The sequence below is a fragment of the Neovison vison genome, chromosome 6 (assembly GCF_020171115.1).
Source record: "Neovison vison isolate M4711 chromosome 6, ASM_NN_V1, whole genome shotgun sequence".
NCBI lineage: Eukaryota > Metazoa > Chordata > Mammalia > Carnivora > Mustelidae > Neogale > Neogale vison.
The window spans coordinates 70143246-70158982 of NC_058096.1; the positions used below are offsets into that span (position 1 = coordinate 70143246).

Sequence of the window (15737 nt, forward strand, 5' to 3'; positions counted from 1 at the left end):
ATATAAAATGAAGACATTTTAATCCAAATAAGAAACAGAGAAATTGATGAAGTGAGAAAATGCACAGCCCAAATGTGCTTGAATGAGTAGCTTCCTGCAGACCTTGAAAGAAGTCTTGGCCTTGTAAATACCAGGATGAGTTTCTGGCATCTTCTGAGTGATTAATACTTAATGTAATGTGCTGAGTTTTTCCTTTTCCTAAGGAAAGATCCTATTTTGAACATCTTCCAACCTAAAACAACAACAACAAAACCCCAAAAAACAACAACAAAAAACCTCACACTATTATAACTGCTTCTGCAAGTCTACAATCTATGGCTTGGGAGTCTGGAAAATTTTAAGCCACTGACCAACTGGTAAACAGGAGAAAGAAACATGGCTGCAGAGCCAGACAAGAAGAAAGACACATATTTTTGTTTTAGTTGACTATATCCTTTTTGGAGGATAGAAACCAGTATTGCCACTCACTTGGAAGTTCAGTCATGTGCTGAGAGTTCCACCCTCATTTAGAGTGACTGTCCCCCCTGGGATCATGAGACTCCTGATCTCTGAGCATGATCTGGAATACTCAAATGCTTCACATTCTATTTGAGAAGAGACCGCCTTTCAAGCTTTATACATTACTCTAGCAGTTTCTCCTACAAATATATTAATTCATTAATTTAATAAGTATTTATTAAAAACCTATTGTTCTAGGTACTAAAAATAGAAGAGTGGAAAATGGAGTGAAAACAGAAGAAAAAGCTACTTCTTCACAAGGGACAAAAAAATAAGGAAATAAATAGTAGATCAATAGTGATTAATGCTGCAAAAGAATGTAAGGCAAAGAAGCGGGATGGGAAGCATCATGATTTGTGGGTGACTGTGTAGAAAAAGAGATGGGATACAATTTTTGATAGGATGGTTAGGGAAGGTCTCATTGAGGCAACATTTGGGCAAAGACCTGAAGAAAGCAAGAAGGGAGAGACAACAAATGTAAATGTGCTGAGACAGCAACAATACTGATATGTTGAGGAACAGCACATGGGTACATGGGACTCCAGAGTGTCCTTATACACCTTAACAACCTCTCTCTCTATCTTGTCCACCCTATATATAAAGGGACATTTCAGACTTAGTAATAAAAATCACTATCTTGAATGGTCAAATTTACCAAACTAAGACCCAAGTCAATGATGAAAGAGACAAGAAGATAGTAAGTAGTTAGAGGGTTCCCTTATGGGCTTTGGTCATTTGTAAATTGAGAGGTAGTAACTAAAGCATCACTTCCAGTTGTTGCCATATTATCTTTTCTCTCCCCACCCCATCCTCCTACTTTCCCTTATCTAAACACACCTAAAGAGATGAACTCCCGCATTGATCAAGCCCTCTAAGTACTTCTCCCCCAACCCTGCCGTTTACTCTACATGATCTCTTTGGGGGCTCAGCCTTTAATCATCCACTTTCTGTTAAGTACTGCTGACTCCCTTTACATCATCAGCTGGATTTTTATCATTGAGGAAAAGAGGAATTAAATCAATCAAATAATAGTTAAATCATCCTACCTGGAGAAAAACTGAAAATTGGCCATGGAGAGTCAGAAACATGCAGGAAGAATTAGATTTAAGTTTAAATATGTGTCTATGAAAGAAAAATGTGAATAGTTAAAAACACCAGGCTAAGATTTAGCTAAGGCTAAATGGGAAATAATTAATTTAAAGAAGGCCAAGAAAAGTAAGACCTGGAGAGCATAGGCTCTCTTTCATAAATTAGTGAGTCACAATAATTTAGGCAATAAATGAATAATTGTAGGGTAAGATTAACTAGGTGTTTTAAGGTTGTTGAAGATCTTAAATTGTACCAATTTAGCAGAGTAGGTTCAGCATGTTTTAATATAACAATTAGCTCACAGTAAAAGAAGAAAGCTTAAGTATTCCTGTTCATGTGTGGGTCTCTGCTATGTAAGATCCTCTCTAACATTTGCCGAATCTGGGTTAGAACCCAAGAATGCTTGGGGCTGGGCTGGGCTGGGGATGGGGTGGGCTTTGGGTTGATTTTTAACTTTCTTTAATACAAAAGCTTGTTTTAAAATGAAAACCGATCTTACAGAAATAAAAAACAGGGAATGTTAAAACTGGAAATGGCTCTAGTTGAAACTTTTCATTTTACAGATGAAAAGTCAGTTTCTTCATCTGTAAAATGAAGGGGTTGGGAGAAATGAAATCAAATATCTTCCACTTCCAAGAACACATAAAATCTAGAAAGGCTAATGGTATCCAAAGTTGCACAGCTGGTGCCAGACTTGGAAAATAGATTTGGTTCCCAGAATTCTCTTTATGGCTGTGAGTCAATTCTGTGTTTTGAAAAGTTTAGTCAACTCAATTGTTTGACACAATGCAGATAAATATCCATCTTACCAAGTTGGATTTATTTTTCTATTTCAATCAGTTTTCCTGTGTCATGTAAACATAACCTCAGGGATATCACCAGCCACAGAAGGAGAAAAGCTTTAACATGATACAATTGTGCTTGGAGCTGGCTGAATCACTCAATAGAATGCAACAAACTTGGCCTTTGGCACTGGGACCAGGAACAATGGATGCAATGCTTTTTGACATGCTGATTGTGCAAAGGTAGCACAAAATGGGACTTGACCATTAAAGGCAAAATGTCCATATATGGGCAGAAAAGAACAACCTCAAGTAGAAATCACTGATGGGTTGAAAATATATCATCTTGAGTTCATGCTTCCAGAAGCTACCAAGGAACTTCTACATTTCCCTTGGGCTGTGAGAGTGAAGCATGAGCTCTTTCAGCAATGACCTGGTGGCTGAGCTGTCTCTAACCCTGAAGATGGAGCAGTCTGTCCCTCTACACTAGGACTCTGGTCCTCTAATTTAGACCCCAAATTCCTAATCTGACACTACTTTTATTCCATCTTCTTCTAGGAACCAAGTCACCATCATGCATTAAAAAAATGTTTTCCTCCCTCATACCATAAACAAAATAAAACGGACATTTGGAAAAATATTTATAACTTATATTATAGACAAAAGGTTAATATCGCTAATATGTTAAAGGCTTCTAAAACTTGAAAAATAAAAATTAACAACCCTATTCAAGCAAAGCCATCTTATAAATGGTTCATTTTTGGGGAAAAAATGCATATGTCCCTTAAACATGGGAAAAAATGCTTATGTCCCTTAAACATATGAAAAAATATTTAGCCTTATTCATAATAAGAGAAAGACTAAGTCAAACCAGAGGGAGACACAAATCCTCACCTACTGTAGAAATAAAAATTCCAAACTGTGACAGAATTCTGCATTGAAAAAACTATGAAGAATAGGTACTGTCATATGTTGCTAGTGTGAATGCAAAATGGTGCAAACTTTATGGAGAGAAATTTGGCATTTAGGAAAAATATATTTACCTTTTAACTTGTTTCTATAAATATATTCCAAAGAAGCACTGGAAAAATGTGGAAAGGTGTTTATTTTAGTATTATTAGTTGCAACACCAGTCATAATTGCAAAGGAAAAAAATAAGAGAGATCTTTGCATATTGCTATTGAGTAATCTCTAAAATACTGTTAAAGAAGAGTAAGTTGAAGAACCATTTGTATAGTAGCATATAGTAGGGTATGTGTGTTTGTGTATTAGATTAAAAATAGAAGGGTAAATGAAAGACCAATCAAAAATGGCTGGAATGTTAGGGTAGAGGGGATAGGAATAGAAGTTAGATGTCTCTTGTTCTGGTTCTATGCTTTTCATTTTGGAATTCTGTAGCTCTTTACTTTTAAAACAAAAGTTAAAAACAAAATGATATAAATGAACATTATCGTATATTCACAAGACAGAACCCACAGAAGAATGATTTCAAGAGCTCTTCAAACAGTAATTTTTAACTGTTTATCCCTAGTCGGATATAACCAAAGGTTAAAAAGAACCACAAGGAAACCTTAAGCAGTTTTCAATTATCATAATTTTAAATAGTATGCATAGCATAATTTTGAAACTACTTATTTTAAGGAAGTAAGAAATTATTTATGTAATAATAAGAAGAAAAGTAAGCACAAGAAAAAATAAAATAAAAATTTTAGGCAGTTAACTAAAGTTTCTGTAATCCTAAATTTGAACTGAAAATATTAACATAAATTTGTGATATTATTTCTTCTTCAAAACAAATAAAAATATCTAGAAACAATGACCAATCCAATAGCAATGAAAACCCCTAGTGCCCAAATTTTGGTCTCTAACTAAATTTCCCTTTTAGAAGTGGCTGGTTCCAAGTCAGGGTATGGGAAACACACAAAATAAGGTTGGAACATATAGTCCTACCCAAAGAAAAGAATCTATGAAAGACCATTGGGGTCATGACAAAAGAATATAGGAGAAACTTGAAGAAGCTCTCAGTTGTCAAGTTGGAGTATTTTGAACATCAAAAAGGATAATGACAGCAGTAGCTCAAAACATATCAACCATGTTAAAATTCATGTGTTGAAATAATACTTTAAAAAAGAAATTTCTTTGATCATATGTAGAGAATGCTAAGGAAACAATTCATTATTTTGAAAATTAGTAAATAAAGGGAAAGAATCACTCATTTATCCTGCTTTTTTGTTCAAATGATATCATAGGGTACTTAAAAGTTCATCTGGAGGGACGCCTGGGTGGCTCAGTGGGTTGGGCCTCTGCCTTTGGCTCAGGTCATGATCTCAGAGTCCTGGGATCAAGCCCTGCATCGGGTTCTCTGCTCTGTGGGGGGCCTGCTTCCCTTCTCTCTCTGCCTGTCTCTCTGTCTACTTGTGATCTCCCTCTCTGTCAAAATAAATAAATAAATAATCTTTAAAAGTTCATCTGGAAAGCTGCTTATTTATAGGAGAAAACCAGCTAATAAATACAAAAATTAGGATAGGATTAGCATATCACTAACTTGTAACCCCTAATTAATACTGGACTAACTAAGCAGTAACCATCAATACATACTAAAATCATTAGCTAAAATGGGGAATTCTAAAAGGTAATGCTTCCCAAACTTTGATGTGCATATGAATGACTTTAGAATATTGTTAAATTCTAGAATCCAATTTGGTGGCTCTGGGGTTGAGCTTGAGAGTCTGCATTTACAACAAGCGAACACATGGTGCCAATACCACTGGTCAGAGGGTTATTCTAAGAGAGACAAAACAGCTCTTAAAAATTCTTAGAATTACCCAGTATTATCCTCTGACCCTTGGTGTTCTCCTGTTGCACACAGACAATTTCATAGAACAACATCAGACAAGGTCACTCTATGACCATGAGGGATCAAAACAAAAACCGGGGTGTCTGGGCGGCTCAGTTAACCATCTAGCTCTTGATTTCGGCTCAGGTCATGATCTCAGGGTCAGGAGATTGAGCCCAGAGTTGGGCTCACACGCTAGGTGTGGAAACTGCTTAAGATTCTTTCTCTCTTTCTGCCTTTGCTCCTCTCCCCCAAGCACTTCTGTTTCCTGACAGCATCTTATCCAGAGCAAAGCTCCAATTCCTTAAACCTTCTCTAAAATCACCAAATGTAAGTCCAAGCCTATAATGAATCCTTTCTAACACTCTCTGAAAGGTTCTATGTTTCCTTTGGTGTGCATTTTCTCTCATTATAACATGTAATAAACACAACTTGTTTAGTTACAGATGTATTCTGGTGGTTTTTGTTGGAGAAACTGCAATAGTGTGGTGAGTGAGGTTGACAGCTGAGTCACTAATCACTATGTGGTGTTTTGCTTTAGAAACTCGCAGCACCACCTATAAAGTAATCTTGCCCAAAAAGATGAACATGAATCTCATTAAGCCTCTAGATTTAACCATCAGTTTTACAAGAAATAATGCGGTATAGGAGAATATTTTAAGGAGCCATATTCATTTCAGTTATAAGACAAATTGCCTATTTTTTCTCTAAACAAATAACTGACAAAAATAGAAGATGGAGGAGGAACATATAAATTAAAAGAGACTCAATGGTCATATTAATCAATTGTAACATGCAGCCCTTATTTGGTCCTAATTCAAACTATTACACAAACTAACAATGATAATGATAAAATGACATTTGAGGATATTTGAACAGAGATTACCTCTTTGATGATATTAAAAAGCAATTATAAATATTTCTAGGTTTCATAATGGCAATGTTCATTTTTCAAAATATTTACAAATAAAATGATACAATGTCTGAGATTTACTCTAACATAATCCAGTTATGATAAAAGGAAGTGTAGAGGGGGTATAGACAAAAATACTGGCCATATTGGTAATTGCTAAAGGGTATAAGAAAATTCTTTTTATTATTCTCCCTACTCTTAATGTGTTTGAAAAGCTCCATATTAAACAATTTTTTTAAAGATTTAATTAATTTATTTGAGAGAGAGAAAGCAAGAGAGAAAGAACACAATCAGGGATAAGGGGTAGTGGGAGGGAGACAAGCAGAATCCCCTCTGAGCAGGGACCGCAGCGCAGGACTCGAACACAGAACCCTTGGATCATGACCTGAACCAAAGGCAGATGCTCAACAGACTGAACCACCCAGGCACCCATAAACAATCTTTTTGAAAATATTTTTTACCATTTAATTCAACAGATCACTTTTGAAAGAAGACAAGTTGGAGAAAAAAATAAGGCCTATAGCTCAAAATGACTATACATTCTAAAGAAATAAGCTATAATGAATTTTAAAGTCTGAACTTCCCACCACTGAAATTGTTTTCAGATCCATTTTTTGAAAGCTATTAAGATATTCACCTATTTCTTTCCTTTCTTTTTTAAATCTCTAACACATGTGTCAACTGCAAGTGAAGAGGAGTATGGAATTATTATGATATAGACTCAGGTGATGGTCTTTAGAGAAACATTTAATTTAAATGTTTGATTCTTAAAAAGAAAAACAAAACAAAACAAAAAAACAACACCATACTATTTGAACAAATTACCTGGATCTGTAGCAGACATCAGTGAACCAAAAAACAAACAGTCAGTGAAATGGAAGTCTCCATTTTTCAACTGGCCAGCATATACCATAGCTTTCACAAAGCCATACATAATTAACCTGTTAAGAGAAAAATAAGATCTTCAAACATTATGCTGAATCCTGTGCAAATCCATGCTATCATAGCTAACATTCTAATGTGTTTCCTGAATAAGCATCATGCACAAATTACTGCCACTCTGCCAATTCATGGTCATGCTAGCTCTCAGTACACTGTATAAATATCTTGACTATGAAATACATTTTAACCAAATATCCCAATTAATTCACCTGGTAAAAGGTAAAAGAATATTTTATAGCATACTTCAATGAAAATAAATACATCTCAAGGATATAAAAAATAATCTGTCAAATATGGTATAGCACATGATGGCCACAAATAGAGCAGCTAGGTTAACATCTGTAAATGGATTGTTTTTCGGTTTTCATTGTTTTGTGTGGTAGGGATGTCTGAAATGTGTTCAAATTTCAAGTCTGTCACTGCAATGAAGAGGATATTTGTCACACACAGCACACCCAGTCAACAAGCTGCTTTACAATAGACGGGTCTCTACCACCGCTAATGTCAAGACACTTTCATACTGGGTCCAGAATCACTGTTAGTAAAGAACTCCTATAACTTCAATATGTTGTTGAAAATGAATCCTGAAAGGTTTATGTTTTGATCTTGCAAGGATAGCTATTCTTTTCATGAGAGTATAAAAGGTTTTTAAGCTTACCAAACACACCATGGAACATAGCTTCTCTATCTTGGTCATCATTTGCCACCCTATAGCTTTAAAATTGTATTTATTTATTTAACTGACTGATTGTTGCCAAAATCCTAGTAGAGGAAATACAGAGATTGGTGAACTGGACCATAGTAGAATCACTATTAGTGACTCTGAGAGTCTTTAGAAATTGTAGATTCTCAGACCAATAGATGTATGTTTAAATATTCACATGCTTTGAAAATTAATTTCTTTAAAAATGTTCTAAGTTGTGAGCATGGCTAAAAAGGCTAGAAAACAGATTAGAAATTATAATGTCAATGAAAATGCAAATATTTCAGATTCTGTTAAAAAAACTTCTCCATGAGAAAATATTTTGGACACATCTGCGTTTAAATCTAGATTCTACCACTCACCAGCTATGTGGATTTAGAACATTACTAAAACTTTCTGAACCTCAATATCCTTATTAATGGAACAGTGATAACAATAATAGCTAGCCCATAGAATTGTTTTAAGGATTATCAGAGATAATGTACATTTGGTTTCTGGCATGTAGTACATTCTCAATGGGGTTATTATTACTGCTAATAATATTTATCAAAATAGGTAATATGTACTTACTATTTATATTTCTTTACATGCTTTAGCTAATTTAATTCACACATTAATCCTATAAGGAAGGCAGTATTTGCATTTTATAGATGAGAAAACTGAACACAGTGTCATCACATAACGGGCACAAGATGATACAGCTATTAAGTTGCAAAACCAGATCTGAACTGTGGGGAACTGACTCCTTAGCCCAGGCTTTTAACCACCACATAATATTGCCTAGATGAATAGTTCTCTATTTTATATTATATATTGTCCCATATAATATATTCACAGCTATCCTATTAGGTGGTGGTTCTAGGTTGTACAAAGGCACAACAATGGAGTATTGCTAAGAACTTAGAAATAATACTACCCTCTGAGTTGTAATTATTAAGCCATAATGGGTTTGAGCAGAGAGGGCCAACATTACTATGAAGAATGCGGACTATAGTGAGAAGGCTGAATCTTAACTAGGCTGAAGGTATTAACATATCTGAGAAAGGCTTTGTCATGGGACACAGCAATGGTTGTTGGAAGAGGCAAGTCCAAGAGGTCTCAATCATGGCAGTTTACACACACTCATGCTGGGAAGGGTATTCTGCCGGTTACTAGGTCATGCAGCCTGTTGACAGGAGCAAGGTAGCTTCCTTCAGTATATTTGTTCATTCAGTAGACATTTATTATTTAATCCCTATTCTGTTTCAAGCTCTGTGCTAAGTTCTTAAAATACATCAGTGAAGAAAACAAAGATTCCTGCCCTTATGAACCATACATTTTACCAGATAGATCAATAAAAATTACCATAAATTTGATTTATATCTGTTAATTGTATCATGCTTTGAACTGGAATCTGCAAATGGGATCAACACTGGGACAATCGGGGCAGTTAAAACATTGACGGGAATGCTCTCCGATAGTCATACCTTCAGCCTCTTTGGGTACTAACCCAACTTCGCCACAGCCCTTTCTCATTTGAATTAGCCTTCAAATATTGAGCATCAACAGGCTCCGGAACCAATATAAACTTTATGACCTGTGACTTTATTTCTGAATTTTATACTTATTAATTAATTTTACAGGCTGGGAATCTAGGCTTAGAATTAAAATGACTTTTCCCATATTGCACAGAAGCCATTAGATTAGGTGAAAAAAATATGCATATATACTATCTAGACTGGGGAAGATTATATAGAAACTAGAAGTCTCATATACTATTGATGGAAATTAAATTAAAGTCTTAATTAAAGTATCAATTTTCAAATATTCTATGCCTTATTAAATGGTTGCCTACAAACTTATGCCAAAAATTAATTCAATATGTACCAAAAGGTGTGTATTCAAATTATATTAGATTTCTCTTGTTTATAAGAGTGAAAAATTCAAAGAAATCTAAATATCCAGTGAATAAATTATAAAACATACATATGCAGACTCATATGCAATTAATACTACTATATATAAGATTTTATATTAGACACAGAAAAGTAAACTGATGAAGCAAATTATAAAGTGGTAACAAATAATAATTTCTAATTTTATAAAAATTGAACAGACTTAGGCATGCATACAAACAGGAAGAGACCAGAGGTATATAATCTAAAATGTTAATAGTGGTTAAATAATGAAATTAAATGTGACTACTTTTGTTTTTGCTTTTCTACATTTTTCCAGTTCTTTTAAAAAATAATATTAACAAAAAATAAATAACAACGTACATTACCAAATGCTATTATGTAACATAATAGATATTTATTGTGTCACTTAATCTTCAAAATTCTATAAATTAGGTTCTATAATTATTCCTTTTTACATATAAGAAAATTAGGACTCAGAGACATTTGATAACTTGACTAAGGTAACATAAATTAGCTTATGAGAGAGCTGGGTTTCAACCTAGAGAGCTGGATGCTAAAGCCTACAGCCTTAACTACCAACTCTATAAAGCTTTTGAGTTGCTTTGAAATTGGGAGAAACACACATGAATGTACACACACACACACACACACACACACACATGCCTAATCACAATTAGTTTATTTACTTCAAATCAACTCCTGGACATAAAATAACTATAATTCCAATGGCTTACTTGAGATATTACCAAAAAAGCAGAAAAAAATGTCCAGTTCATTGCAAGCTCAATACCAATAACAATGGTCATCATCATTGGTAATTATAATAATCCAATAATTAGTGTGTCTATACCATGTGCCACACCCTTCTTTATAAATGGTAGCTCTTATCATTGTTGCTATGTTATTATTAATAAAAACTAGTTATAACTATGTTAATTGGGAAGCTAAAAAAAGTAAAACCATTAGCAATTACCATATTCTCAGAGTGGTACAGTCTATCAGCACTTCACAGAAAGTATTTCAGATGCTCAGGATACAGGGGAGATGTGGTTTGATGGGGATAGGGATCTGGTGAAGTCCAATGCATGCAATGCTGTGAATATGATGAACCTGAATAAGATGTCCTCCAGGGGTTAGTGACAGCCTGGGTCACAGGGATGGGTAGAAGCGGAACTGCTTCATAAAAGGCAGAACTGTTGATAGCATTGATTTTGACAAATATCCACTTGGTCCTATTCTTTGAAAAGCAAAGTCCTTGTGCTATGGAGGATACAAAAGTAGAAATCCACAACCTACTCTCAAAGAGTAGAGTATTACATGATGGCAGTCATGTCACTGATGCTAAAAGAAAGCACTGGGTAAAACAGAATTTGGGGAAATGCCCAACACAATACTCTACACACTCACTTCATTAAGTATCTAGATATGTGAACTTATTTTAAATTTCATGAGATTATTTTACACCATTAAATTTCCGAACCTAAAGACTTGTGAAAAAAGGTCCATGTGCCTCCCTCTCTTTTTTTTCTTCCTTCCCTTATTTTCTTCTTAATTTCCACATGTGAGTGAAATCATATAGTATTTGTTTTTCTCTAACTTATTTCACTTAGCATAATAATATATTTAGCTCCATCCACATCATTGCAAATGGCAAGATATCATTCTTTTTAATAGCTGAATAATATTCCATTGTGTATACACCCATGTACACACACCACCTCTTCTATATTCATTCATTAGTCAATAGACATTTGGGCTCTTTCATAATTTGGCTATTGTTGAAAATGAAATAAACATTGGGGTGCATGTGTCCCTTTGAATCAGTATTTTTTAAAAAGATTTTATTTATTTATTTGACAGAGAGAGAGATCACAAGTAGACAGAGAGGCAGGCAGAGAGAGAGGGGGAAGCAGACTCCCCGCTGTGCAGAGAGCCCGATGCGGGGCTCCATCTCAGGACCCTGAGATCACGACCTGAGCCAAAGGCAGAGGCTTAACGCACTGAGCCACCCAGGTGCCCTTGAATCAGTATTTTTCTAAACTTTGGGTAAATACCTAGTAGTGTAACTGCTAGGTCATAGTAGTTTTATTTTTAATTTTTTGAGGGACCTCTATACTGTTTTCCAGAGTGACTTCACCAGTTTGCATGTCCACCAAGAATATAAGAGTGTTCCCCATTCTCTGCATCCTCGCCAACATCTGTTGTTTCCTGTGTTGTTAATTTTAGCTACTCAGACTTGTATGAGGGGATATCTCATCATAGTTTTTACTTGTATTTCCCTGATGATGAGTGATGTTGAAGATCTTTTCAGTGTCTGTTAGCTATCTGGATGTCTTTGGAAAAATGTCTACTCATGTCATCTGTCCATTTCTTAACTGGATTATTTGTTTTTTGGGTGTTGACTTTGATAAGTTCTTTATAGATTTTGGATACTAATCCTATATCAGAAATGTCATTTGTAAATATGTTCTTCCCATTCCACGGGTTGCATTTTAGTATTGTTAATTATTTCCTTCATAAAAAGCAGAGGCTTTTCATCTTGATGAAACCCCAATAGCTCTTTTTTGCTTTTTGTTTCCCTTGCCTCCAGAGACATTTCTAGTAAGGTGTTACTATAGCTGATGTGTAAGACGTTACTGCCAGTGTTATCCTCAAGGATTCTGATGATTTCCAATCTCACATTTAGGTCTTTCATCTATTTTATTTTTTTTAATTAATTTATTTATTTTCAGAAAACCAGTATTCATTATTTTTTCACCACACCCAGTGCTCCATGCAAGCCGTACCCTCTATAATACCCACCACCTGGTACCCCAGCCTCTCACCCCCCCGCCACTTCAAACCCCTCAGATTGTTTTTCGGAGTCCATAGTCTCTCATGATTCACCTCCCCTTCCAATTTACCCCAACTCCCTTCTCCTCTCTAACACCCCTTGTCCTCCATGATATTTGTTATGCTCCATAAATAAGTGAAACCATATGATAATTGACTCTCTCTGCTTGACTTATTTCACTCAGCATAATCTCTTCCAGTCCCGTCCATGTTGCTACAAAAGTCCTTTCATCCATTTTAAATTTATTTTCTGTATGGTATAAGAAAGTGGTCCAGTTTCATTTTTTTTGCATGTTGCTGTCCAGTTTTCCCAACACCATTTGTTGAAGAGACTATCTTTTTTCCCTTTGGGTATTACTTCTTGCTTTGTGAAAGATTAGTTGACCATGTCGTTGAAGGTTGCTGGAGGTGGGCAACTGATGGGCTAAATGGGTGTTGGGTATTAAGGAAGGCACTTGTTGTGATGAGCACTGGGTGTTCCATGTAAGTGATGAATCACTAAATTCTACTCCCCAAACCTATATTATACCATATGTTAACAAACTAGAATTCAAATAAAAACTTGAAACAAAGAAAAAAGAAGATAAAGACAAACCTAGAAGCCAACTCTCAACTATAGAGAACAAGCTTATGGTTAGGAGAAGAGAGGTGGGTGGGGTCACGGGTTAAATAGGTGATGGATATGAAAGAGGACACATGGGATAAGCGCAGGATGTTGTATTGGAGCGCTGAATCACCATATTTACACCTGAAACTAATATTAAATTGCATGTTTACTAACTAGAATTAAAAAAAAAAAGGAAAAAAGGAAAAAAGGGTTCCAAAATGTTCAATTGCTTGGATGATTTCTAAGTATGCCATCTTGATCTCTATCAGTATTTTTAAGAAAGAATATACTTCTTTTTAAAAAAAAGTAGTCTTTATCAAGCAATGAATAGACCTAATAGAAAGGTAGTTTTTTTGAATTGCTAGGGATAAGTTAGGGGAGTTGTCAGTTTGGAGATACAGATGTGTGGGCCAGTCCCTTTAACTGTTGCAAGAGCCACATCCCTGCCTGCGAAATCATGTGAAACAGGCCACTATATGAAGCTCATTCTGCAGTGGGAAAATCGAGAACCAACAGGCTCTGGAAGCAATATGACAGTTATAATGTACATCTAGATTTCTGATTTCTATACCTAAACATTTTCCTTTAGATAAATATCTTTCCCTATGTATTTGTTCATATTTTGTGGATAGTTTATATCTCACTTTTTCTTTCTTTCTTTTTTTTTCCTGGAGCATGCATTCAAGAGTAATACCCCACTGGAGAATTCATAAATTCTTTTTTAAAATTTTGAGCTTTATTGACATATAGTTGACATATAACAGTGTATAAGTTCAAGGTATATAATGCCATGATTTAATACATTTATATATTGCAAAATGATTACCAAAAAAAGTTCAATAACAAATGTGTCACCTCACAGTTACATTTTTGTGTATGGTGAGCAATTTTAAGATCTGCTCTCTCAGCAAGCAACTTTCAAATATTCAAGACAGTATTATCAACTATAGTCATCATGCTGTGCATTACATCCCTAGAACTTATGCATCTTATAACTGGAAGTTTGTACCTTTTCATCATCTTCATTCTCATCTCCTGTCCCACTCCCTACCGCTAACAACCACCAGTCTCTTCTCTGTTTCCATGAGAGAATTAATAATTTCTTAATCCTGGGCTAGATGGGGTTGGGAAGTTCTTCTAGCCGAATTCTTTATTCATTCACTCACGTGTTCATTAATTTGCTCATTGACTCATTTATGAAACCAAAGATTACCCAAAGATATAATTCCTCCTCTGAGGGAGCTTACATTTTGTTGGGGGGAACCAGACATTTAATAGCTAATTTATAATTAACTATTAGTATTGTGACTAATCCTATGGAGAGAAATATAGACTGCACATGTGCACACTTCTCCAGTTGGGGAATATTTTTTTTTTAAGATTTTATTTATTTATTTGATAGGCAGAGATCTCAAGTAGACAGAGAGAGAGAGAAGGAAGCAGGCTCCCCGCTGAGCAGAGAGCCCGATGCGGGGCTCGATCCCAGGTCCCTGAGATCATGACCTGAGCCAAAGGCAGAGGCTTTAACCCACTAAGCCACCCAGGCGCCCCTCCAGTTGGGGAATATTAAAGGGGAACTTTATTTTATGGAAGAGATCACAAGTTCGAAATGTTGGCATGCTTCTCCCTCTCCTCCCCGCTTGTGCTCTCTCTCACTATCTCTGTCAGTAACTCTCTCTCTCTCTCTCTCTCTCATAAATAAATAAAATCTTTTTTAAAGGAAGGAAGAAAGAGAGAAAGGAAGGGAGGGAGGAAAAGCAAGCACTAAGTGTCCTGGAGGTGTCCTGGAAGAAGTGAAGATCAAGTGCACGGAGTTCACAAAGAAGAAACTCTCTTTACCTGGGGTCTCAGGACAGGGTTTGAGAGGAAGGTGGCTTATCTGCTAAACCTGAAATATACAATGAAGTAAGGAAACTGCCAGCAGTGTTTCATCAATACGTGGGATGTCCCAACTAGTGATTTTTTTTTTTCTAGAATGCAAAACCTTTCCCACTGAAAGTGGTTTGTTCTTCATTCAGTACAAAATTCAACGGACAAAATGAAACCCTTCTTTTGGCAATCCAGGGAATCATCTGCCATCTGCCACTCACTGTAGAGATGGGGGGAAAAGGCCTTCCTGACTAAGCTGTGACTCCACCCCTGGTTTTCACTTCAGCGCTCAGTACAGGCTGCTCTGCCTCAAGGAGTCTATGAAACCTGAGGCTGTTTTAACTGAAGCAGGTACTCAGATCTCACAATGGTATATGGCCCCCTTGGCCCATTCTACTTTTCCCACCAATTTTAAGACTTTGTCCCTTCTGTTTCATTGAAGGTTGGGGGAAAGAAGAGGATGAAGGAGTCACTTCAGTGACATGCGGGCATGTTAAAAGAACCTGCCCCAATCCTCTCTTCTTTGAAAGGGTTGGAGGGAGACAGGCTTTAGAGAAAGGGGAGGGTTGCATTCAGTTTTTCTGTCCCTAAGTGGAAAGCATAGGCTGATTAGGTAATGGGATGGGGGTAGGAGAAAGGAAAACAATGGGGAGAAGGTTCATTGACAGGGGCATAAATGCAAGTGTGTTGCGGTTGGGAAATTCTATATTAGGACATTTGGCAACTCAAAAACTTTGTTTGCAACAGTCATCACCAGAACAACGAAAT

At 35.9% G+C, this 15737-nt stretch overlaps 1 protein-coding gene across 2 annotated transcripts in view; it reads right to left on the reverse strand.

The window, feature by feature from the left end:
* Positions 1 to 15737, reverse strand: part of SLC9A9 (solute carrier family 9 member A9) — a 686028-nt gene that overhangs the window by 403669 nt on the left and 266622 nt on the right. For both annotated transcript variants that reach the window (XM_044251554.1, XM_044251552.1), the window contains one exon: positions 6944 to 7059. In XM_044251554.1, coding sequence (XP_044107489.1) covers positions 6944 to 7059 — 116 coding nt within the window. The remainder of the gene's footprint in view (positions 1 to 6943; positions 7060 to 15737) is intronic.